The sequence below is a fragment of the Meriones unguiculatus genome, chromosome 14 (genome assembly GCF_030254825.1).
Source record: "Meriones unguiculatus strain TT.TT164.6M chromosome 14, Bangor_MerUng_6.1, whole genome shotgun sequence".
Lineage (NCBI taxonomy): Eukaryota > Metazoa > Chordata > Mammalia > Rodentia > Muridae > Meriones > Meriones unguiculatus.
Window position 1 is genome coordinate 72631089 of NC_083361.1, and position 23301 is coordinate 72654389.

At 39.1% G+C, this 23301-nt stretch overlaps 1 protein-coding gene across 1 annotated transcript; it reads left to right on the forward strand.

Moving 5' to 3' along the window:
* The first annotated feature begins 19148 nt into the window (after positions 1-19148).
* Positions 19149-20096, forward strand: LOC132647053 (olfactory receptor 5V1-like). The gene has a single exon (XM_060366270.1). The coding sequence runs from the start codon at positions 19149-19151 to the stop codon at positions 20094-20096; it is 948 nt and encodes a 315-aa protein (XP_060222253.1).
* The last annotated feature ends 3205 nt before the right edge of the window (positions 20097-23301 follow it).

Genomic DNA, 23301 nt, shown 5'->3' on the forward strand with positions numbered 1-23301 from the left:
CTTTTGTATCTGTTGAGGCTTGCTTTGTGGCCCACTATATGGTCTATTTTGGAAAAGGTTCCATGTGGTGCTGAAAAGAAGGTGTACTCTTTTGAGTTTGGGTGAAATGATCTGTAGACGTCTATTAGGTCCATTTGATTTAGGGATTCTGTGAGTGCTTTTATTTCCCTATTTGGTGTCTGTCTAGTTGATCTGTCCCTTGGTGAGAGTGGAGTGTTGAAGTCTCCCACTATTAAGGTATTAGGATCAATGTATGATTTAAGCTTTAATAATGTTTCATTTACGAATGTCGGTGCTCTTGTATTTGGGGCATAGATATTCAAGATTGTGATGTCCTCTTGGTGGATTTTTCCTTTGATGAGAATATAGTGGCCCTCCTTATCTTTTTTGATTAACTTGGGTTGAAAGTCTATTTTATTAGATATTAGGATGGCTACTCCAGCTTGTTTTCTGGAACCGTTTGCTTGAAAAACAGTTTTCCAGCCCTTTACTCTGAGGTAGTGTTTGTCTTTGTTGCATAGGTGTGTTTCTTGGATGCAACAGAATGTTGGATCCTGTTTCCTTAACCATTCTGTTAGCCTGTGTCTTTTTATTGGTGAGTTGAGTCCATTGATATTGATAGATAATAGTGACCAATGCATGTTAGTTCCTTTTGTAATGGAGTCGATGATCTAACCCTGTTTCATTGCTTGTTTTCTTTTCATTTTTGTTGGGACATTATCTGTATGCCCTGTTTTCTTGGGTGAATTTGTTTTCATTAGATTGGAGTTTTCCTTCTAGTATCTTCTGTAGGGATGGTTTGCTGTGTAGATATTGTGTAAATTTAGTTTTGTCATGGGATATTTTGTTTTCTCCATCTATGTTGATTGAAAGCTTTGCAGGGTATAGTAGTCTGGGTTGACATTTGTGATCTCTTAGAGTCTCCATGATACTTGCCCAGGCTCTTCTGGCTTTCATAGTTTCTGATGAGAAGTCCGGTGTGATTCTGATAGGTCTACCTTCATATGTTACTTGGCCTTTTTCCCTTGCTGCTTTTAATATCTTTTCTTTGTTCTGTAGATTTAGTGTTTTGACTATGATATGACGTGATGTGTTTCTTTTCTGGTCTAGTCTATTTGGAGTTCTGTAGGCCTCTTGTATATTTATGGACATCTCTTTCTTTAAGTGGGGGAAATTTTCTTCTATGATTTTCTTGAAAATATTTTCTGGACCTTGGAGGCTGGAGTCTTCTTTTTCATGAATTCCTATTATTCTTAGATTTTGTCTTTTCATAGCATCCTTGATTTCTTGGATATTTTGTGATTGGAACTTTTCTGATTTTACTTTTTCTTTGAGAGAAGTATCCATTTCTGCAAGTGTGTCTTCAGCTCCAGAGATTCTCTCTTCCATCTCTTGTATTCTGTTGGTGATACTTACTTTTGTGGTTCCTGATCTTTTCTCCAAGTTCTCCAGCTCAAGGGTTTTCTCATTTTGTGTTTTCTTTATTGATTCTAATTCTGTTTTCATGCCTTGCACCATTTCTTTCATGTGTTTGAATTTGGATTCCTGTGTCTCTACGATGGCCTCTATTTCTTTTTTCATTTCCTTTTTATATGCCACTAATTTTTCCTCTACTTGTGTATCTATTTGTTTGTCTATGTTTGCCTGTGTTTCTTTAAGGATATTGTCTATTTCTTCTTTCTTTGCCTCCAATTGACTTGTCATCTCTTTGAAAGACTTGTTCATTTCCTCCTTATGAGCCTCAAATAATTGGGCAAGCATGGCTTTAAAATCATTTTCCTGTGCTTCTGCTGAACTGGAGTATCCATCAATTTTGGGGTTTGCTGGTGAAGTCATGATGTCCTGATTTATGTTGGAAGTGTTCTTTCGCCTACCCCTGGCCATTGGCTTATCTGAAACCTTCCCTGTTTGTTTTTGGATTCTGCAGATCAGACTGGCGCTGTCTCTCTCTGGTGTCTGGAGAGTTCTTCAGGAAGCTGAGAACTCTCAGCATGTGCTGAGGACTAGCTGTACCTGTGGGAGGAAAGTACGCAGGCGCAAACGGGGCAAATGCAAGCGTGTGTGTGTGTGTGTGTGTGTGTGTGTGTGTGTAAGTGTGCGTGGACGTGTGTCTCGAGGGACAGAGTGATGGCTAATGTTGAACCCTTGAGTGTGTGGGAGGGGTTCTGCACTGTATATGTCGCAGGCGCTAATGATGATCGCAGCGCAATTTCTGGCATTAACTGCCTTAACTTTTCATTTAGACCCACAGGGCAGGAACTTCAATGTCCCTAGTGCCCCTCTGTTTCCCAAAGTGGGTATGTGGGTGGGAGGGGGTTCGATGCCTGGCTTCTGTTTTAGAAGGACCCAGGATCTGGGGAACTGCAGATTCTCAAGGGTGCACTCACTTACAGGCAGGTCTCTTGGCAGAGATCGGGGTATCCGGGCTCTCTGCTCTCTGGTTTGGCCCTGCTTCTTTGATGTGCTCTGCCAGATCTGTGCTGTTGTCACTGCCAGGTTCTGAGGTCTTGCTGCAGCTGGAGATTTCAGGGTGGTCACATCAGCAGGGATGGGGTAACCAGGCTCTCTGTTCTCTAGTTTGGCCCTAGTTAGTCTTAAACTGGAGGGTTGTTGTGCCCCGCCCGTTCAGTGCTGCTCCGCCGCCATGTCCTGCTGTAACTGGGGACTGGGTCGCTAGTCCCAATGCTTTCTGAGAAGTCCTGTGGTCTCTTCACTGTGCTTTCCAAGCTTGGGAGGCCCAGCGCCTGGTGTGTCCAGGTTGTATGACGTTTCTGTCTGGTTTCGGTGAGTATATAGGGTATTCTCTGTCACTGTGGGATTGGGCGGGCCATACTGTCAGTGATCGCGATCCTTCAGAGCTAGTATGGCGTCTAGCAGATTTGCGCCCTGGGAGGATGGTGCAGGCGCTGCACGAATATGGGATGTACCACTGGCTTTTGCCTGCCGCTAAAGGGCTTGGGGCTCCACCTCAGCGGCTGTATACCCCAGGCAGTTAGGTCTGCGCTGAGAAAGATGAGTCCGCTGTGCCACTGTGTCGAGGAGGAAGGAGGTCTGGGGGAAGGGAGTGCTGCAAGATCAAAGGATCATTTCTCTTCTTCCCCAAACAAGTCCCTGGGTGACCCGAGACCAAAGTTTTCACCTCCTGCGATGTTCCCTGATGTTTAGAAAGCCTCACTGTGGTTTTCCTGGGTTAGAGGTCCTTCCATTCACCCACTCAGAAGTTCAGGTATCCCACCGCTCAGAACCTGTGTGTCCTAGTCGCCATCTTGGCTCCGCCCCCCGCCTGAGCAGTTTTTAAAAGCAGTTTAAAAGTATTGAAAGTAACCTTGAATTTGTATCAATCTACTAGAATTACCAATATATTAAAAATATAATTATTTGCATTAATATACAAAATCCAGTACCAGAGTTAAAAATAACCTTATTTGATAATAACAAATAAAGTCTTGAGTAGATTTAATAATCTACCTTTTGCCTTATTATTCCAATAAGGTATCCCTGTATTCCTCTTTCTTTTTTTTTTAAACAACTTTCTCCTTATCTAAGAAAGACAGAGAAAAGGAAAAGGAAAAGAGAGAAATCCCTGAGTGTAACATTGTTTTTTTCTCTGAATAAGACCACCTCCCAATGACAATAAACATTCATAGCCACAGAAAACAAATACAAACCTACCCAACCCCCTTAAGGAAAACTTAAGGTGTCGTTCTCATGGGTTTCTTCTAGGTGACATTTTGAAAACACGGAAATCCTGTTAGGGGGCCCAAAGGAAATTTGGAAAAATGGTTAATTAAGCAGGCATTAACATTTGTGATTCAGTCTTTCAATGTTTAGAAGTCCTGTTTGAAATAGCCTAAAATGCTGGACCAATTGAGATTAGTAGCTTTCTTCAAAGCTCTCTTGGGAGCAGGCTTTGATGAGAAACAGCAATTGAAGCAGTTGAGGCAGGAACAAGCAGAATGCTGGAACATGCAAGATGCTGGAGCCAATATGTTAATTTCTCAGCATGCTTGAAGGATGAATTCTGTCAGGTTTGATCCAGTGTCTCCGGTTTCTGGTCCTTTTGTTCTGCAATCATATAAATTCTCACACACGTTATACAATCCTAATATTATAAATGTTTGAGATGTGCAGGTTGAAACTAAACTGTAAACCAACTTTATCTATGCCAATTAAGAGAATGGTATAATACATTTTGGGGATATTATAGCCAAGGATTTATTGGCCATGTATTGTTGGATTTCTGGCTAGAGATATTTTTTACATCCCAGTCAGTTTTAGAGTTGTTCCCATGTAAAGGGATCAGCAATATAAGTTACCATTTTTATTGAACATACAATCATTATCATGTTGAAATCAAAACAAGCTTGTATAGATAAAAATTATCTTTTTTTGAGTTCTTGGGCACATATTGTATTAGGCCAAGTTGTTACCTATCTCTTGAGAGAAGGCTTCTTATTAGAGAAACAAGCTGGTTGCCTTGAACAATAGAAAAGACATGGTTTTTTTTTTGAAAAGGCATGTTTTACGTCAACTTTATATAAACTTCTTTTTAATTTAGAGTTTAAGCATACCCTAGGCATCTTGCACTGTTTAGAAGTTTTTTTAATCTTGCAATTTAATTTCAATTACTTTTATACAAGAACAGAAACAACAATAAAATTTTTAACTTTTAAAATTTGATACAGTATCTTAAAAGGATTGTGCTCATTAATGCACAAAAGCTTTCTTTATAATACACTCTGATTCTTTGCCCTGTTTAGTGTTTGATTACAATACTTTCTAACTTTGCCATTAGCAATGCCATCTGTAACCCTTATATAATACTAATGATAATGTCATAACACAAATTTGATGTTTTTTTCCTTTTAGGTTGATATATTTTTTCAATTTTTAATTTTTATTATTAGTTACATTTTATTAACTCTGTATCCCAGCCGTGTCCCGATCCCTCATTCCCTCCCAATCCCACCCTCCCTCCCTTATCTCCTCCCTGCCCCTTTCCAAGTGCACTGATTGGGGAGGACCTCATTCCCTTTCATATGACCCTGTTTTATCAGGTATCTTCAGAACTGGCTGCAAAGTCCTCCTCTGTGGCCTAGCAGGACTGTTCCTCCCCTGGGGGGTGTGGAGGTCTAAGAGCCCGCCATTGAGTTCCTGTCAGAAATAGTCCCTGTTCCCCTTACTATAGGAAACCAATAGGTTACTGAGCTACCAGGGGCTATATCCGAGCAGAGGTTCTAGGTTATATACATACATGGTCCTTGATGAAGTGTCAGTCTCAGAAAAGACCTCTGTGCCCAGATATATTTGGTCCTTGTGTAGCTCCTATCCTTTCCACATCATACTAACTCCCCCTTCTTTCATATGATTCCCTGTACTCTGCCGAAGGTTTGATTATGAGTCTCAACATCTGCTTTGGTACACTGCTAGGTAGAGTCTTTCAGAGGCCCTGTGTGGTAGACTCCTGTCTTGTTACTTGTTTTCTCCTATGTCCGATGCACATCCCATTTGTCCTTCTAAGTGAGGATTGATCATCTTACCCCGGGTCCTCTTTCTGATATAAACTCCCTTTTACCTTTAGCATTTAAGTACACCCTAGCATCTTTTCAAAAAAATAAAAAAAATTTGCATTAAAAAAATTTGTTATTTTTGCACTCAGGGTCAGCCGCTTTGGACCCAGAGAAGAGCATGTCTGATTGCATGTGGGTTGATGCCCCAGGTCCCACCTCTGAGAAAAAGATATCGGACGGGTCTGATGCTCTTTGGGTAGATGACACCTAAATGAACATTGGTACAAAGTCCCAATTTATTTCTATTATCAGAGATCAGACCTCTACTCTTGCCTGATGTGTCTAAAACAAAAAGGGGGAACTGTAGAGAGCTGCGGAATGCTATGCCTTAAAGATGGAGTTGGTTTCCACCTTCCACCTTCCCGATGGTGAGTGCTCTCTGTCACGAACAATTCCACATTTGGCTAAGGCTGAGGATCTGGCTTGTTTCTATGTATGTGGACCTATCTGCATTGCCCACGTGGCATGCCTGGGTTGGCTACCCAGAGGCCATTTAAGCTGTGGGCTGGCTTTACCCAGGGTCCGAGGATTGTTCAAGGTTCCTGAATAAACTGCATTGAAAAAAAATTTTGTTATTTTAAATTTATAATTTTATTTTTATTAATTTTAATTTATTCACTTTGTATCCCAGCTGTAGCCCCCTTGCCCATCCCCTCACAATCTCTCCCTCCCCCCTCCTTCTTCTCCCATGCCTTTCACCTAGTCCACTGATAAGGGAGGTCCTCCTCCCCTTCCATCTGACCCTAGTCTATTGTGTCTCATCTGGACTGGCTTCTTTGTCTTCCTCTGTGGACTGGTAAGGTTGCTCCCCCCTTCAGATGGAGGTGATCAAAGAGCCAGCCCATGAATTCATGTCAGAGAGGGTCCCTGTTCGTATTATTGGAGAACCCTCTTGGACACTGAGTTGCCATGGGCAGGGGTTCTAAGTAATCTACATGCATAGTCCTTGGTTGGAGTATCACTCTCAGAAAAGACCCTTGTGCCCAGATTTTTTGGTTTTGTTGCTCTCCTTTTGGAACTCCTGTTCCCTCTAGGTCTTTCTGCCTCTCCCTTCTTTCATACGATTCCCTGCACTCTGCCCAAAGTTTGGTTATAAATCTCAGGATATGTTTTGATACCCTGATGAGTAGAGTCTTTCAGAGGCCCTCTGTGATAAGTTCCTGTCCTGTTCCCTGTTTTCTCCCTCTTCTGATGTACCTTAGGCAACTTGTACCTGGATTTTTACATTGGTTGTGGCTATTCTTTGACTTGCCCTCCCCCCCCCTTTTTCTTTTTGATACCGGATAGATGGTTCAGCCTTTTAAACATACAAATTTAAAATTATATATAAACATAAAATATTTTATAATTTATAATATAAATATTTGTAATATTTGAATTTTTAGGACTTAAATAGGCTGGCATGTACTTTGCCATCTGTAAGCCTCCTGTGTCTGTTTTGCATTTGGCATGACTGACATTTGTTCCCCCTACCCCTGTCTCATATTTGAAAGAATAAGCTTGCTTCCAGAGCAGTGTGACACCATTATCTAGCAGCATTTAAAAGTTTTTTGTTGTGGGAGGCATGCAGTTTGCATGTTTTTCTCCCAGCCTAATTTTGAGTCCTTACATTGACCAACAGAACACATTTCTTAAGCCAAAATGCCCTTTTGTACCAATTCTGTGGAAGTACCAGTGTTTGAGATTGGCTGGCCTTTTTAGAGCAGTGTGATATCATCTTGTCTTACATAAACCTAAAATGATGTGAACCCAACCTTTAGATCAGTAAGGATGTAATATCTATTATTAAGAAAAAAGAACTTACATAGTAACCTTAAGGAAAATTTTATTTTGAATCCTTTTTTTTTCTTAGTCTCTGTGGAAAAGCAGTTATCCTCACTTCATGACAGACAGAATTCTACCAAAAAATGTCCTAAATTCTTCCTGCTTCATATATATGTCTGTCAAATATACTGAACCAGAAGGTTGGAGATGATGATCCAGTGTTACAGAGAGTTTTGAGTTACTGTGCAGGCAGTAAACAATCTCTGTCAATTTTTTTTATTTTTTTGGAAGCTGCTAACATGCACTTCCTATTTACTGAAGTAGCTAATTTTATTCCTTCTCAAGTCTCTGGTGGTATAACCAAATAGTTATAGTTCCATAATTAAGCTTAAGTTGTTTAGAATTTAAGAAAATGTTTTTATATAGGTAATCCCAATAAGGGTAAAAATTAATTTATGTATAGAATTCTAAACTTATCAAGATAGGTTAGATCATAAAATAATTTCTCCAAAGTTGCCAAATGCACATGGACTGGACATTGCACATATAAATCTTAACTAATAGTTTTCATAAATGTTTTATAATTATTTTTGTATTGAAAGAAAAAGAGCCTTTTATTGGACTTAAAGGGGGAAATGTTGGTATAACGTTGTGGAATGTGTACAATTTTCCAATGTTCATTCAAATGCTGATTTCTCTACCTCACTATTTGGTTTCCATCTGGATATTGTATTGTGATGCTTATTCTAAGCATCACCTGTTTCAAGTTTGTGTAAACATGCCACCATTTGTTCTCTGTATTGCCAATTAAAGCAACCAGCCAATGCTGAGCAACGGAGAGGATAGGGTGGAACATTCTGGTGAAGAGAGAAGGAGAAAGTAGAAGTGGGTGGAGAGATCCGAGAAGAGAGGACCAGGAAACATCAGGATAAATGAACTGGACCTAAGATATGACTAAAAAGCAAGTATAATGTGGGAAATCTGAATGGGAGAAAGCTATGCAAGTTTAGTGGTTTATTATGGGGTAATTATTGCCCAGCATTGTGCACAAGGTTAATTAAATAAATCCTAGTCTCTGTGTGGTGATTTGGGTACACAGCTGGTTTAGAAATAATTGATGTTTAACTAAAAGATAAATCAATATTAAATATAAATAATCATCAATACAACAAAGATTAATCAAAAGAAATGGGGAGGGACCTTCATTCTCATCAAAGGTAAAATCCACGATGAGGATATCACAGTCCTGAACATCTATGCCCCAAATACAAAGGCTCCTGCATTTCTAAAAGAAACAATATAAAAGCTTAAGTCACACATTGATCCCAACATCTTAATTGTGGGAAACTTCAACATCCCATTCTCAACAAGGAACTGATAATTGAGACAAAAGCTAAATAGAGAAATAATGACACTTACAGAGGTCTTAAGTCAAATGGATTTAATAGATGTCTATAGAACTTATTACCCAAACACAAAGGAGTATGCTTTCTTCTCAGCACCTAATGGAACTTTCTCCAAAATTGACCATATAGTGGGGCACAATGCAAGCCTCAACAGATATAAGAAGATTGAAATAATCCCTTGTTTCCTATCAGACCACTATGGTCTAAAACTAGATTTCAACAATAACAGAAAAGCCTATACATAGAAGGAGACTGAAACACAAACACAAACACAGGGAAGAGATAAAGAAATTAAAGACTTCCTAGAGTTCCATGAAAATGAAGGCACAACTTACTGAAACTTATGGGACACAACGAATTCAGTGCTAAGAGGAAAGTTCATAGCACTAAGTGCCTTCATAAAGAAATTCAAGACATGGAGTTGATGGCTGGAAATAATCAAACTCAGGACTGAACTCAATAAATTAGAAACAAAGAAAACAATTCAAAGAATCAATGAAACCAAGAGCTGGTTCTTTGCGAAAATAAAAAAGATAGGCAAACCCTTAGCCAAACTAACTAAAAGGCAGAGTGATATTCTCCATATCAAGTAAGTCAGAAATGAAAAGGGGAAAATAATGGGAGACACTGAGGAAACCCAAAGAGTCATTAGGTCTTACTTCAAAAGCCAATATACCACCGAATCAGAAAATCTAAATGAAATGGCCAATTTTCTTGATAGATTCCACTAACCAAAGTTGAATCAAGATCAGGTAAATAAAATTGTCCTATATCCCCTAAGGAAAAAGAAACAGTCATAAAAAAAAGCCCAGGGGAAGATGGATTCAGTGCAAAATTTTACCAGACCTTAAAAGAAGAGCTAATTCCAATAGTCTTCAAACTATTTCACAAAATAGAAAAAGAAGATAACCGAACTCATTCTATGAGGCCACAGTCAAGTTAATACATAAACTTCACAAAGACCCAACAAAGAGAATATCAGACCAATCTGTCTTATGAGCACTGATCCAAAAATACTCAATAAAATACTCACAAACTGTATCAAAAAAGATATCAAATATACCATCTGCCATGACCAAGTGGGCTTCATCCCCAGGAATGCATGGGTGGTTCAATATACAGAAAATCATCAATGTGATCCACCATATAAACAAACTGAAAAAAAAAAAAAAGAAATACAGGATCATCTCTCTAGATGCCCAAAAAGGATTTGACAAAACCCAACACCCATTCATATTTAAAGTCTCAGAGAGATCAGGGATACAAGGCACATACCTAAAAATAGTAAAAGCAATATACAGCAAGCCTATAGCTAACATCAAACTAAATGGTGAGAAACATATCAATCCCACTGAAATCTGGGACAAGGCAAGGCTGCCCACTTTATCCATATCTCTTCAACATAGTACTTGAAGTCCTAGCTAGAGCAATAAGAAAACTAAAGTAGATTAAGGGGATAGAAATCGGAGAGGAAGAAGTCAAACTATCACTTCACAGATAATACGATAGCATACATGAGTGACTGCAACAATTCTACCAGAGAACTGCTACAACTGTTAATCACCTTCGCAAAGTGGCTGCCTATAAAATTAAGTGAAAAAAAAATCAGTAGCACTTTGTATACAAAAGAAAAACTGGCTAAGAAAGAATTTAGGGAAACAATACCCTTCACCATAGCCATAAAGAACATAAACTACCTTGGTGTAACTCTAACAAAGCAAGTGAATGACTTATATGAAAACAAAACAAAACAAAACAAACTTCAAGTCTCTGATGAAAGAAATTGAAGATATCAGAAGATGGCAAGATCTCCTATGCTCATGGATGAGTAGGATTAACATAGTAAAAATGGCCATCTTACTAAAAGCAATCAACAGATTCAATGCAATTACCATAAAAAAAAGCACAATTCTCTACAGAACTTGAAGAACAAGTCTCAGCCTCATACGGAAAAACAAAAAATCCAGAATACCTCAACCAACCCTGCACAATAACAGATCTTCTGGAGGTATCTCCATTTCAAGCTGAAGTATAAAGCAACAGTAATAAAAACTACACAGTACTGGCATAGGAAAAGTCTGGTGATTAATAGAATCAAATCAAAGAGCCAGAAATAAACCCACACGCCTCTGGACACCTGATGTTTGACAAAGATGCCAAAACCATAAAATGGAAAATAGACAGCATCTTCAACAAATGGTGCTGGTCTAACTGGATGTCTAGAGTAGAAAAATGCAAAAAGATCCATAGTTATCACCCTGCACAAAACTAAAGTCCAAGTGGATCAAAGACCTCAATATAAAACCACACACACTAAATTTGTTAGAAGAAAAAGTGGGTAAGAGCTTTGAACTCATTGGCACAGCAGACAACTTCCTGAATAGAACACCAACAACAGCTCAAGCTCTAGGAGCAACAATCAGTAAATGGGACCTCATGAGACTGAAAAGCTTCTGTAAAGCAAAGGACACTGTCATCAGAACAAAACGATAGTCTACAGACTGCGAAAGGATGTTCACCATCCCTATATCTGACAGAGGGCTAATATCCAGAATATATAAAGAACTCAAGAAGTTAAACACCAACAAATCAAGTAATGCAATTAAAAACGGAGTGCAGTGCTAAACAGAGAATTCTCAATAGAGGAATATCGAATGACACAGAAACACTTAAAGAAATGCTCAAAGTCCTTAGCCATCAGGGAAATGCAAATCAGTATGACCTTGAGATTTCACCTTACACCTATCAGAATGGCTAAGATAAAAAACCCAAGTGATAAGACATGCTGGAGAAGATGTGGAGAAAGGGGAACCCTCCTCCATTACTGGTGGGAATATAACCTTGTATAACCACTTTGGAAATAAACCTGGCACTTTCTCAGAAAATTAGTGCTACCTCAAGATCCAGCTATACCACTCCTAGGTATATATCCAAAATATGCTCAAGTATACAAGGACATTTGCTCAACCATGTTTTTTGCAGCTTTATTCCTAATAGCCAGAATCTGGAAACAACCCAGATGTCTCTCAGTGGAGGAATGGATACAGAAATTGTACATTTACCCAATGGAATACTACTGAGCAATTAAAAATAAGGAAATCATGAAATTTGCAGGCAAGTGGTGGAAACTAGAAAAGATCATCTGGAGTGAGGTAGCCTAGAAGCAGAAAGACACAAATGGTATATACTCACTTACACATGGATATTAGACACATAATATAGGATAAACATCCTAAAATCTGTACACCTAAAGAAGCTAAGTAAAAAGGAGGATGCTGGGTAATATCAATTCTCACTCAGAGAGCTAAATGGTATGGACATTGGAAGAGGGAGAAAACAGGGAACAGGACAGGAGCCTGCCACAGAGGGCCTCTGAAAGACTCTGCCCAGCAGGGTATCAAAGCAGATGCTGAGACTTATAGCCAAACTTTGGGCAGAGTGCAGGGAATATTATGAAAGTAGTGGAAGATGAAAGACCTGGAGGGGACAGGAACTCCACGGGGAGAGCAACCAAACCAAAAAATTCTGGGCCAACGGGTGTTTTCTGAGACTGCTACTCCAGCCAAGGACCATGCATGGAGATAACATAGAATCCCTGCACATATGTAGCCCATGGCAGCTCAGTGTCTAAGTGAGTTCTGTTGACATAGTGTTTTTGTGGAATGTATACAATTTATCCTTGTTCATTCAAATGCTGATTTATCTACTCCACTATCTGGTTTCAATCTGGACATTGCATTGTGATGCTTATTTTAAGCATCACCTGTCTCAAGTTTGTGTAAACATGCCATCATTTGTTCTCTGCAATTTCGATAGAACAACCAGCCAATGCTGAGCAATCAAGAGAATAGGGTGGGATATTGTGGTTCAGAGCAGAGGAGAAAGAAGTGAGTGGGAGGAGTCAGAGAGGCGAGATCAGGAAGGAGTGGACTTGGAACAACGAGGAGAGATAAACTGGACCTAAGATATGACTAAAAGCAAGTATAATGTGGGAAATCTGAATGGGAGGAAACTATGAGGGCCTGGAGGTTTAGGATGGAGTAACTATTGCCCAGCATTGCGCTCTAGGTTAGTTAAATAAATCCTAGTCTCTGTGTGGTGATTTGGGTATACAGCTGGTTTAGGAATAACCACTGTTTACTAAAAGATAAATCAATGATAAATATTAATATTCAACAACAGGGTCCCTAGCAAGGGAGGAGAAAAAAAAAGGGAGGGTGGGACTGGGAGGTTGTGAGGGAGGGGACTACAGCTGGGATACAAAGTGAATAAATTGTAATTAAAAAAGATCCAACCAAGGACCATGTATGGATATAACCTAGAATCCCTGCAGAGATGTAGTCCATGGTAGCTCAGTATCCAAGTGGGTTCCCTAGTAAGGGGAACAGGAACTATTTCAGACAGGAACTCAATGGCTGGCTCTTTGATTGCCCCCAATCCCCGAGGGAGGAGCAGCCTTGCTAGGCCACAGAGGGGGACATTACAGCCAGTCCTGAAGATACCTGATAAGCTAGGGTCAGGTGGAAGGGGAGGATGACCTCCCCTATCAGTGGACTTCGTAGAGGGGCATAGGAGGAGATGAGGGATGGTGGGATTGGGAGGGAATTAGGAAATAAGGCTGGGATACATAGTAAATAACCTGTGATTAATATAAAAAAATAAAAATTATAAAAAAGCTATACAACTCCTGAGCATATATCTAAAATATGCTCAACTTCACAACAGGGACATTTGATCCTCCATGTTTGCAGCAGCTTTATTTGTAGTAGCCAGGAGGTGGAAACAACCTAGATGTTCCTCAACCAAAGAATGGATACAGAAATTATGGTATATTTACACAATGAAATGCTACCCAGCTATTAAAAACAAGGAAATCATGAAATTTGCATGCAAATGGATGGAACTAGAAAAGATCATTCTGAGTGAGGTCACCTGGAAGCAGAAAGACATGAATGGTATATACTCACTTATAAGTGGATATTAGCCATGTAGTATAGGATAAATATATTAAAATCTACAGTCCTGAAGAAGCTAAACAACAAGGAGGACCCTAGGGAAGATACTTCATTCTCATTCAGAAGGTTAATCAAGATAGACAATGCAAACTGTGGAAGAGAAGGAACAGGACAGTAGACTACCACAGGTGTCCTTTAAAAGACTCCATCCCATAGGGGATCAAAGCAGATGTAGAGACTCACAGCCAAACTTTGGACAGAATGCAGGGAAGTTTATGGAAGAGTGCACATATAGAAGGACCTGGAGGGGACAGGAGCTCTACAAGGAGACCAACAAAACCAAGCTGGCCCCAGGGGGGACTGCAGAAACTGATGCATCAACCAAGGACCATGCATGGAGTGGACCTCGGTCCCTGCTCGGATGTAGCCCCATGGCAGCTCAGTTTCCATGTGGGTTTCCTAGTAAGGGGCAGTCTCTGACATGAACTTGGTTGCCTGCTTTTTGATCACTTTCCCCTGTTGGGGTGACCTAGCCAGTCCACAGAGGAAGAGGATCCAGGCAGTCCTGATGAAACCTTATAGGCTAGGGTCAGACAGTAAGGGAGGAGACTTCCCTTATCAGTGGACTAGAGGAGAGGGATAGAGGGGGAAGAGGGAAAATGGGATCAAGAGGAGATGAGGGAAGGAGCTACAACTGGAATACAATGTGAATAAATTATAAATAATAATTATATATAATGAAGAGAAGCAAAACAGTATCCAACTTTATTTTTATTTATTTTTTATTTTTTAATTTTTTTTATCAGTTACATTTTATTAACTCTGTATCCTAGCCGTGTCCCGATCCCTCATTCCCTCCCAGTCCCTCCCTCCCTCCCTCATCTCCACCGTGCCCCTTTCCAAGTCCACTGAGGGGGGGACCTCCTCCCCATTCATCTGATCCTGTTTTATCAGGTATCTTCAGGACTGGCTGCAAAGCCTTCCTCTGTGGCCTAACAGGACTGCTCCTCCCTTTGGGGGTGGGGAGACCAAAGAGCCAGTCATTGAGTTCCTGTTAGAAATAGTCCCTGTTCCCCTCACTTTGGGAAACCAATTGGTTACTGAGCTACCACAGGCTACATCTGAGTGGAGGTTCTAGGTTATATCCATACATGGTCCTTGGTTGAATGTCAGTCTCAGAAAAGACCCTGTGCCCAGATATATTTGGTCCTTGTGGAGCTCCTATCCTTTCCCCATCAGACTAACTCCCCTTCTTTCTTATGATTCCCTGTACTCTGCCAAAGGTTTGGTCATGAGTCTTTGCTTTGAAAACACTGCTAGTTAGAGTCTTTCAGATGCGCTCAGTAGACTCCTGTCATACGTTCAATGCACATCCAACTTTATTTTAACATTTGAATTTGTTGCTATCTTTTTTATTTGAAAATTCATAGGATTGTAGAAACAATATAGTGTTTACTTATATGTATTTAATTAATCTGTTTTAATTAATTGTCTATGTATCATATCTAGATAATATCAATGGGTTATTGGGAGTCCCTTTACAAGTTCCATATTCAAGTGAGTTTGTGTCTATATTCACAGTGGTTCTCTGCCACTTAATGTTTCTCATATAGATGGCTTATAGTTTTCATAAGATATATTGTGTGCTCATGAATAAATATAGTAATATTTTCACTTTACAATAAAATTAGATTTTTACAAAAAATGTGATGATATGTTCAATGAAGGATTTTTGTGATAACAAAATATTATCTTACTATAGAGTGTGTGTGTGTGAACCTTTTACAGCAGGGAAAGTAATCGTTATTTACAAAAGGCACTCTTGAAAAGCACAAAACAAATCTCCCATCCCATCATTATCACTGGTCAAGTTCATTTCATTGACCACTACAAGGAGCAAAAGTGGCACTCCTGTATCATATCATTATATTAAAACTTATACCAAATTAATTACTTTTGTGTCCCTATTAATAAGTTGGTAGTGATGTAGCTACTCTCCAGAGTTCTTATTATTCTGCTTCCCTAAGGAGAGAGGGAGAATAAATTATGGACTAACCCCTAGTGTTAGTCCTAAGAACAAGTATTAATTTGGTTTTTATCTTCTGATATAGTTAGTTACTGGATCATATGCTTTATCTTTGCTGAAACTATTTATTGGTAACATAATCTATATTTTAAACATAATTTAAATGCAATATTTTTTTTGCTATTGATAAGATGCTAATGAAATAGTCTTAAAAGTGTTATGATTTAAGCTATATATGTTCTATTTTTGCTAAATTATATCTCATATTTTCTATTTGGCAGAAACTTAAATTTTCTAAAAAGAGAGTATCTTCCTGCATAGTACTTTTAGAATTCTCCATATGGAAAGTTATAAGTCAGAAATGGTAAGAAGGTCTCAATTATAGGAAAATTTTAATAAAAATGTAATGCTTTCCATATCTCTCTTTTATTAATTCTTATCTGTATGTTTTAAATTTCCAGTTACAATAAGTAACCATAAAATATACATAGAAGGATTGAAGATAATAAAGCTTTCCTTAATATGTAGTCTAGAAACTATTGATCTCTACGTAAGATTCTAGAACCTGTTTCTGAGAATTATGTTATTGATAAAATTTTTTATTTTTAATTACACCACAAATTGTTAAGAATAAATGATGTTTGTACTAGAATGAAAAAGTTGGTAAATATATGCAACCTTTACATGTGAGCAAATGATTTGTTCTGTATCCCATAGATCATTAGTTTCATAGAATACATTCAAATAATAATGTACAAAATGAGAAAGTGTCATTAGGTTTTGTTGCATATGTATTGATTATATAATCTGAACAATAAGGTAGGTTTATTAATCAGAATGTTCTAAAATATATTTCTTACAGTTCTTATTTTAAAGAGTCAAAACTGGGTGAGGAAACTTAGTTATTGTACAAGTAACATTTATTGCTTTAAGAGGTTGCTATTATAATAAAGTGCCTTACTTTACTTGCATACTTTTATATTTGAAAGATTACTACATAGGATGAAATTTGAGAGCTCCATAGGGTTGTAGAAATTATAGATCCTAAGAACTGATGCGATTAATTTTTCTTTAAGTCATTGTTCGTCATTCAGAAATCCCCTTCATTAACTTTATAATGACATACACATATTTTATAATTGTTAGGACAGTTTTTTTGGCATATTTCAAGATTTGAAGAGATACTTAAAGTCTAACAGTTATTTATTTACTTTGAAGTTACTTTCCAAATCTGTTGTTGCTTGTGAAATGAAAAGGAGTATGCTACTGTGCCCTCTCTTTTTATTTTAGTTTGAAACATGGTCTTTGTAGTTCAGGGTAGCCTCAAATTCACAATTCCCTGATCTTAGCCTCCTACATGAATGGATGTATTATATGGGAGAAGATGAAAAACCTTTACATATTTTGGGCATAAAATCATTATCTATTATTTACATTATTTTTCTGTCCATTTTAACTTATTGAAGAAATTATTTATTGTTTTCATCAGGCAAAATAAATAGGGGTCAGATTATAGAATGTAAGTGTTCATTTTATTTTCTAATCAGCTTGTATTATGAATTGTCTAGTATGTGATGCTACAGAAAATTATTTTCAAGACAACAAATTAACCCAAATATTAATTTCCAGATTTATGGTGAACTTTGTCCAAACAGTCTATTAACACCATTATTATGCATGAGGTAATGAAAATGCTATTGTTCATACCCTAAACATACTGTGCTAAAGTTATAGGTGCATTTCTACAGCTTTTTCCTCCAAGTAAAGTATATGTTGAAGAAGTCAAAGAAAATTTATACTTTCATGACTCCATTGTTGATGTAATTTTCTACAAATTTGATAGTTTCTAGTATTAAATCTCTTTAAAATCAATTTATTTTTTATAAATTACAGTTTATTAATTTTGTGTCCCAGTTTTAGCCCCCTCCCTCCCTCCCTTCCAATCCCACTCTCCCTACGTCATGTCCTGCCATGCCCCTGCCCAAGTCCACTGAGACAGGAGGTCCTCCTTCCCTTCCCTCTGACCCTAGCCTATCAGGTCTCATCAGGACTGGTTGCATTGTCTTTCTCTGTGGCCTGGTAAGGCTGTTCCCCCAGCAGGGGGAAGGTGATCAAAAAGCCAGCCACTGATTCCATGTCAGAGACAGTCCCTGTTCCCATTACTAGGAAACCCACTTAGAGATTGAGCTGCTATGGGCTACATCTCTGCAGGGGTTCTAGGTTATCTCCATGAATAGTCCTTAATTGGAGCATCAGTCTCAGAAAAGACCCTTGTGCCCAGATTTTTTTTTGGATTTGTTGCTCTCCTTGTGGAGCTCCTGTCCCCTCCAGGTCTTTCTATTTCCCCCTTCTTTCAAAAGATTACCTGCACTCTGCCCAAAGTTTGGCTATGAGTGTCAACATCTGCTTTGATACCCTGCTGGGTAGAGTCTTTCAGAGGCCCTCTGTGGCAGGCTCCTGTCCTGTTACCTGTTTTCTCCCTCTCCTGATGTCTGTCCTGTTTGTCTTTCTTAGTGAGGATTAAATTTTATATACTATTGAATATAAATGTATATATAATTTGATGATTATATAATAGAATATATGAAATATGCAATTGTGTAATACTCTAATTCTACCTTAATTTAGACTGAAGAAGTGTCTAGTGTCAAACACATTAAAATAAGACATATAAAAATGAAAGAAATGTTGAAGGCAATGTGAAAAGTAGATCAGTTGACTCTTTGACCTGTCCCCCCTCCACCACCCCCGTCCTGAGGAAGGAGCAGCCTTGCTAGGCCACAGAAAAAGACAGTGCAGCCAGCCCTGATGAGACCTGATATACTATGGTTAGATGGAAGGAGAGGAGGACCTCCCCTATCACTGGACTTAGAGAAGGGCAGGGAGGAGGTGAGGGTGGGTGGGGATTGGGAGGGAATGAGGAAGGGGGCTACAGCTGGGATACAAAGTGAATAAACTGTAATTAACATAAAAAAATAAAAATTTGGAAAAAAAGTCTCCCAACCAAAAAAAGTCTAGAGCCAAATTGTTTTAGTGCAGAATCCTACCAGACTTTTAAAGAAGTGTTAATGCCAATACTACTGAAATTATTTGACAAAATAGAAACAGAATGAACATTGACAAATTTATGTTATGAAGCTACAGTTACTGTGAAAACACACAAAGATTCAACAAATAGATCTACAGACCAATTTCTCTTATGAACAAAGATACAAAAATACTCAATAAAACACTTGCAAAGAGAATCCAACACACATAAAAATCATCCACTATGATCAGATAATAATAACAAAGATAGAGGTAAGACAATTCACCTTCAATAATACTCTTCTGTTTTCCAGTTTCTCAGAACCAGGATCCCTGCTTTATGATTCTAATGCATTCTTTGCTTTCATTTCCATTAGAAATAGCCTTGTGGACAGAAGAGATGGATGTCTACAATCTTACAATGGTGACTCAGTTCATTCTTATAGGGCTCTCTGACCTCCCTGAGGTGCGTTATCCTCTCTTTGTGGTCTTTGTCATCATCTATCAGATCACTTTGCTGGGCAACGGGGCCATCCTGTTGGCCATTGTGACTGAGAGAAAGCTGCAAACCCCCATGTATTACCTGTTGGCAAATCTGTCCCTGCTAGACATATTCTGCCCATCAGCTACTGTTCCCAAGATGCTCAACAATCTCTTGAGTGAGGATCACAGCATATCCTTTGTTGGGTGTGCTTTGCAGCTCTATTTCCTGGTGGCCCTAGCTGGGACTGAAGTTTTCTTGCTGGCTGTGATGGCTTATGACCGGTATGTGGCCATATGCTTCCCTTTGCGTTATTCCCTCATCATGACCAAGGTTCGCTGTGTGCAGCTGGTAACTGGAACCTGGGCAGCTGGGTTTCTCAACTCCTTTCTCCACACAATGTCCACCTTTAACCTGTCTTTCTGTAAGTCCAACCAAGTTAACCAGTACTACTGTGATATCCCACCTGTGATGGCCCTGTCCTGTTCATCCACCTATGTAGCAGAAATGCTTGTTTTAGTGGTAGGAGGTATTTTTGGGGTTGGTGCTTTTCTGATCACTTTGATCTCCTACATATACATCGTCTCCACCATCTTAAAGATCCAGTCAGTGGAAGGGAAGCGCAAAGCTTTCTCTACATGTGCTTCCCATCTTCTTGTCGTCTTCTTGTTCTATGGCACAACTATATTTACCTACATCCGTCCCTCCTCCAGTCAACACTCTCCTGCCAGAGACAGACTCATCTCTATGCTGTATGGGGTCATTACTCCCATGTTAAACCCCATTATCTACAGCCTGAGAAACACAGAAGTCAAAGGAGCACTCAGAAAAGTTTTACATCCTAGGATTTGCCCACAGAAAGCATGATGTAAGACTTGCTCAAACTTCTTAGAATGAAGCAAGTAGCAAGAATGAAAGCAAGTAGCACAATAATAAAACAATGTATGCAGAGGAGGAAGAAACCTAACAAAGCATACATATAAGTTCAGATATTATTATCCATATTTCTATAACTACTCACAATTAAAAGTTGTAGTTAAAAATAAAAATCTTTGAGAATGAATAGTTTCAGTAGGCTATCTGAAGGAACTATATTGCTGTCTTACCTGTATCAATATCTATATGCATGACTAAATCATATTTATACATATATGTAAATCTGTAAATCTATTTATATATATCTGTTTCTTTTTTGTTTCTAATCTCTATGTATCCATGTAGTTACAGTTCTCCATTAGTTTTCTAATTTTTTTCTTATTTTTTAAAAGATTTTTAATTGTTATTTTCTGTATGAACTTGAGGTTATGCCTGCATGTATATTATGTTCACTGTGGGCATGCTTATGTTCATATTGTCCATAATGGGTGTTGGATATCCTGGAACTAGAATTATAGATAGTAGTGGGTTACCATGTATATGTCAGTGAACAAACCTTAGTCCTATACAAGAGCAGAAAGTGTGTTTAACTTCTGAAATATCCCCTCCACTATTAAATTTACTTATTTTCATCTTAAATATTTATATACTTTTAGGCAAATGTTTGTCTATATGTGTATCTGTGCACCACATGCATTCAATGAGTGTTGAGTCCAGAAGAAGGCATTGTAACCTCAGGAACAGGAGTTTCAGGTGGAAGTATGTGTATGGAATTGAACATAGGTCCTGTGGAAGAGCATTCAGTGTTTTTAATCTCTGAGCCATCTCTCCAAACCTCCTCAATTTTAATTTTTTAAAAAAATATTTTTAATTAATTATAGTTTGTTCACTTTCTATCCCAGCTGTAGCTCCCTCCTGCATCCCGTTATCCCACCCTCCCTCCCTCATGTCCTCCCCCAGTCCACTGATGGGAGGTTCTCCTCCTCTTCCCTCTGACTGTAACCTATCAGGTCTTATCAGGACTGGTCTTCCTCTGTGGCCTAGTTAGGTTGCTCCCCTATCAGGGGGAAGGTGATCAAAGAGCCAGCCACTGAGTCCATGTCAGAGACAGTCCCTGTTCTCATTACTAGGAAACCCACTTAGAGATTGAGCTGCTATGGGCTACATCTCTGCAGGGGTTCTAGGTTATCTCCATGAACAGTCCTTAGTTGGAGTTATCAGTCTCAGAAAAGACCCCTGTGCCCAGATTTTTTGGTTCTGTTGCTCTCCTTGTGGAGCTCCTGTCCCCTCCAGGTCTTCTATCTCCCCTTTCTTTCAAAAGATTGCCTGCACTCTCCCCAAAGTTTGGTTATGAGTCTCAGCCTCTGTTTTTATACCCTGCTGGGTAGAGTCTTTCAGAGGTCCTCTATTGTAGGCTTCTGTCCTATTCCCTGTTTTCTCCCTCTTCCAAAGTCTATCCAGTTTGCCTTTCTGTTTGAGGATTGATCATCTTACCCATGGTCTCCTCCTTGTTTAGCTTCCTTAGGTGTACAGATTTTAGTATGTTTATCCTATGTTAAATGTCTAATATCCACTTATAATAATATCCACCATGTTTGTCTTTTTGCTTCTAGGTTATCTCACTCAGGATGATCTTTTCTAGTTCCCACGATTTGCATGCAAATTTCATGATTTCCTTGTTTTTTTTTCCTTTCTTTTTAAATTTTTATTTTTTATATTAATTACAGTTTATTCACATTTTATCCTAGCTGTAGCCCCCTCCTTTCTCCCCTACCAAAACCATCCTCCCTCCTTCATCTCCTCCTGTACCCCTCTCCAAGTCCACGGATAGGGGAGGTCCTCCTCCCCTTCCATCTGACCCTAGCTTTTCCGATCTCATCTAAACTGGCTGCATTGTCCTCCTCTGTGGCCTGGCAAGGCTGCTCCCCCATCTAGGGGAGGCGATCGAAGAGCTAGCCACGGAGTTCATGTCAAGACAGTCCCCTGTTCCCCTTACTAGAGTACCCACTTGGATACTGAGCTACCATGGGCTACATCTGAGCAGGGGTTCTAGGATATATCCATGAATGGTCCTTGGTTGGAGTACTAGTCTCAGAAAAGACCCCTGTGCCCAGATATTTTGGTTCTGCTGCTATCCTTGTGGAGCTCCTGTCCTCTCCAGATCTTGCTTCTCCTCCTTCTTTCCTAAGATTCCCTGCACTCTGCCCAAAGTTTGTTTATGAATCTTATTATCTGCTCTTATACAATGCTGGTTAGAGTCTTTCAGAGCCTTCCCTGGAAGGCTTATGTCCTCTTGCCTGTTTTCTTTTCTTCTAAAGTCAGTCCTGTTTGCGTTTCTGAGGGAGGATTGATCATTTACCCAGGGTCTTCCTTCTAGCTTGCCTTCTTTAGGTGTTCAGATTTTTGTAGGTTTATCCTATATTATATGTCTAGTATCCACTTATAAGCGAGTATAGACTGTGTGTGTCTTTCTGTTTCTGGGATACCTTACTCAGGATGATCTTTTCTTGATTCACCATTTGCATGCAAATTTCATGATTTCCTTGTTTTTAATTGCTAAGTAGTATTCCATTGTGTAAATGTACCACAATTTCTGTATCCATTCTTTAGTTGAGGGACATCTGGGTTGTTTCCAGGTTCTAGCAATTATGAATGAAGGTGCTACAAACATGGTGGAGCAAATGTCCTTGTTGTGTACTTGAGCATCTTTTAGATATATGCCTAGGAGTGGTATAGCTGGGTATTGAGGTAGCACTATTCCCAATTTTCTGTGAAAGTGCCAGATTTCTTTTCAAAGTGGTTGTACAAGGTTACATTCCCACCAGCAATGGAGTTGGGTTCCCTTTCTCCACATCCTCTCCAGGATGTATTGTCACTTGAGTTTTTGATTTTAGCCATTCCGATGGGTGTAAGGTGAAATCTCAGGTTCTTTTTGATTTTCATTTTCCTGTTGACTAAGTATGTTGAGCATTTCTTTTTTTTATTTCTTTATTAATTACACTTTATTCACTTTGTATCTCTCCTGTGGTTCCCTCCCTTCCTCCCCTCCCAAACCCTCCCTTCTTTTCCCCTCTGCATGCATACCCCTCCCCAAGTCCACTGATAGGGGAGGTCTTCTTTTCCTTCCTTCTGATCCTAGTCTATTAGGTCTCATCAGGAGTGGCTGCATTGTCTTCTTCTGTGGCCTGGTAAGGCT

What these genes read in the sequence shown, in the direction of transcription:
- LOC132647053 (XM_060366270.1), top strand. Translation starts at nt 19,149, where the DNA reads ATGGATGTCTACAATCTTACAATGGTGACTCAGTTCATTCTTATAGGG.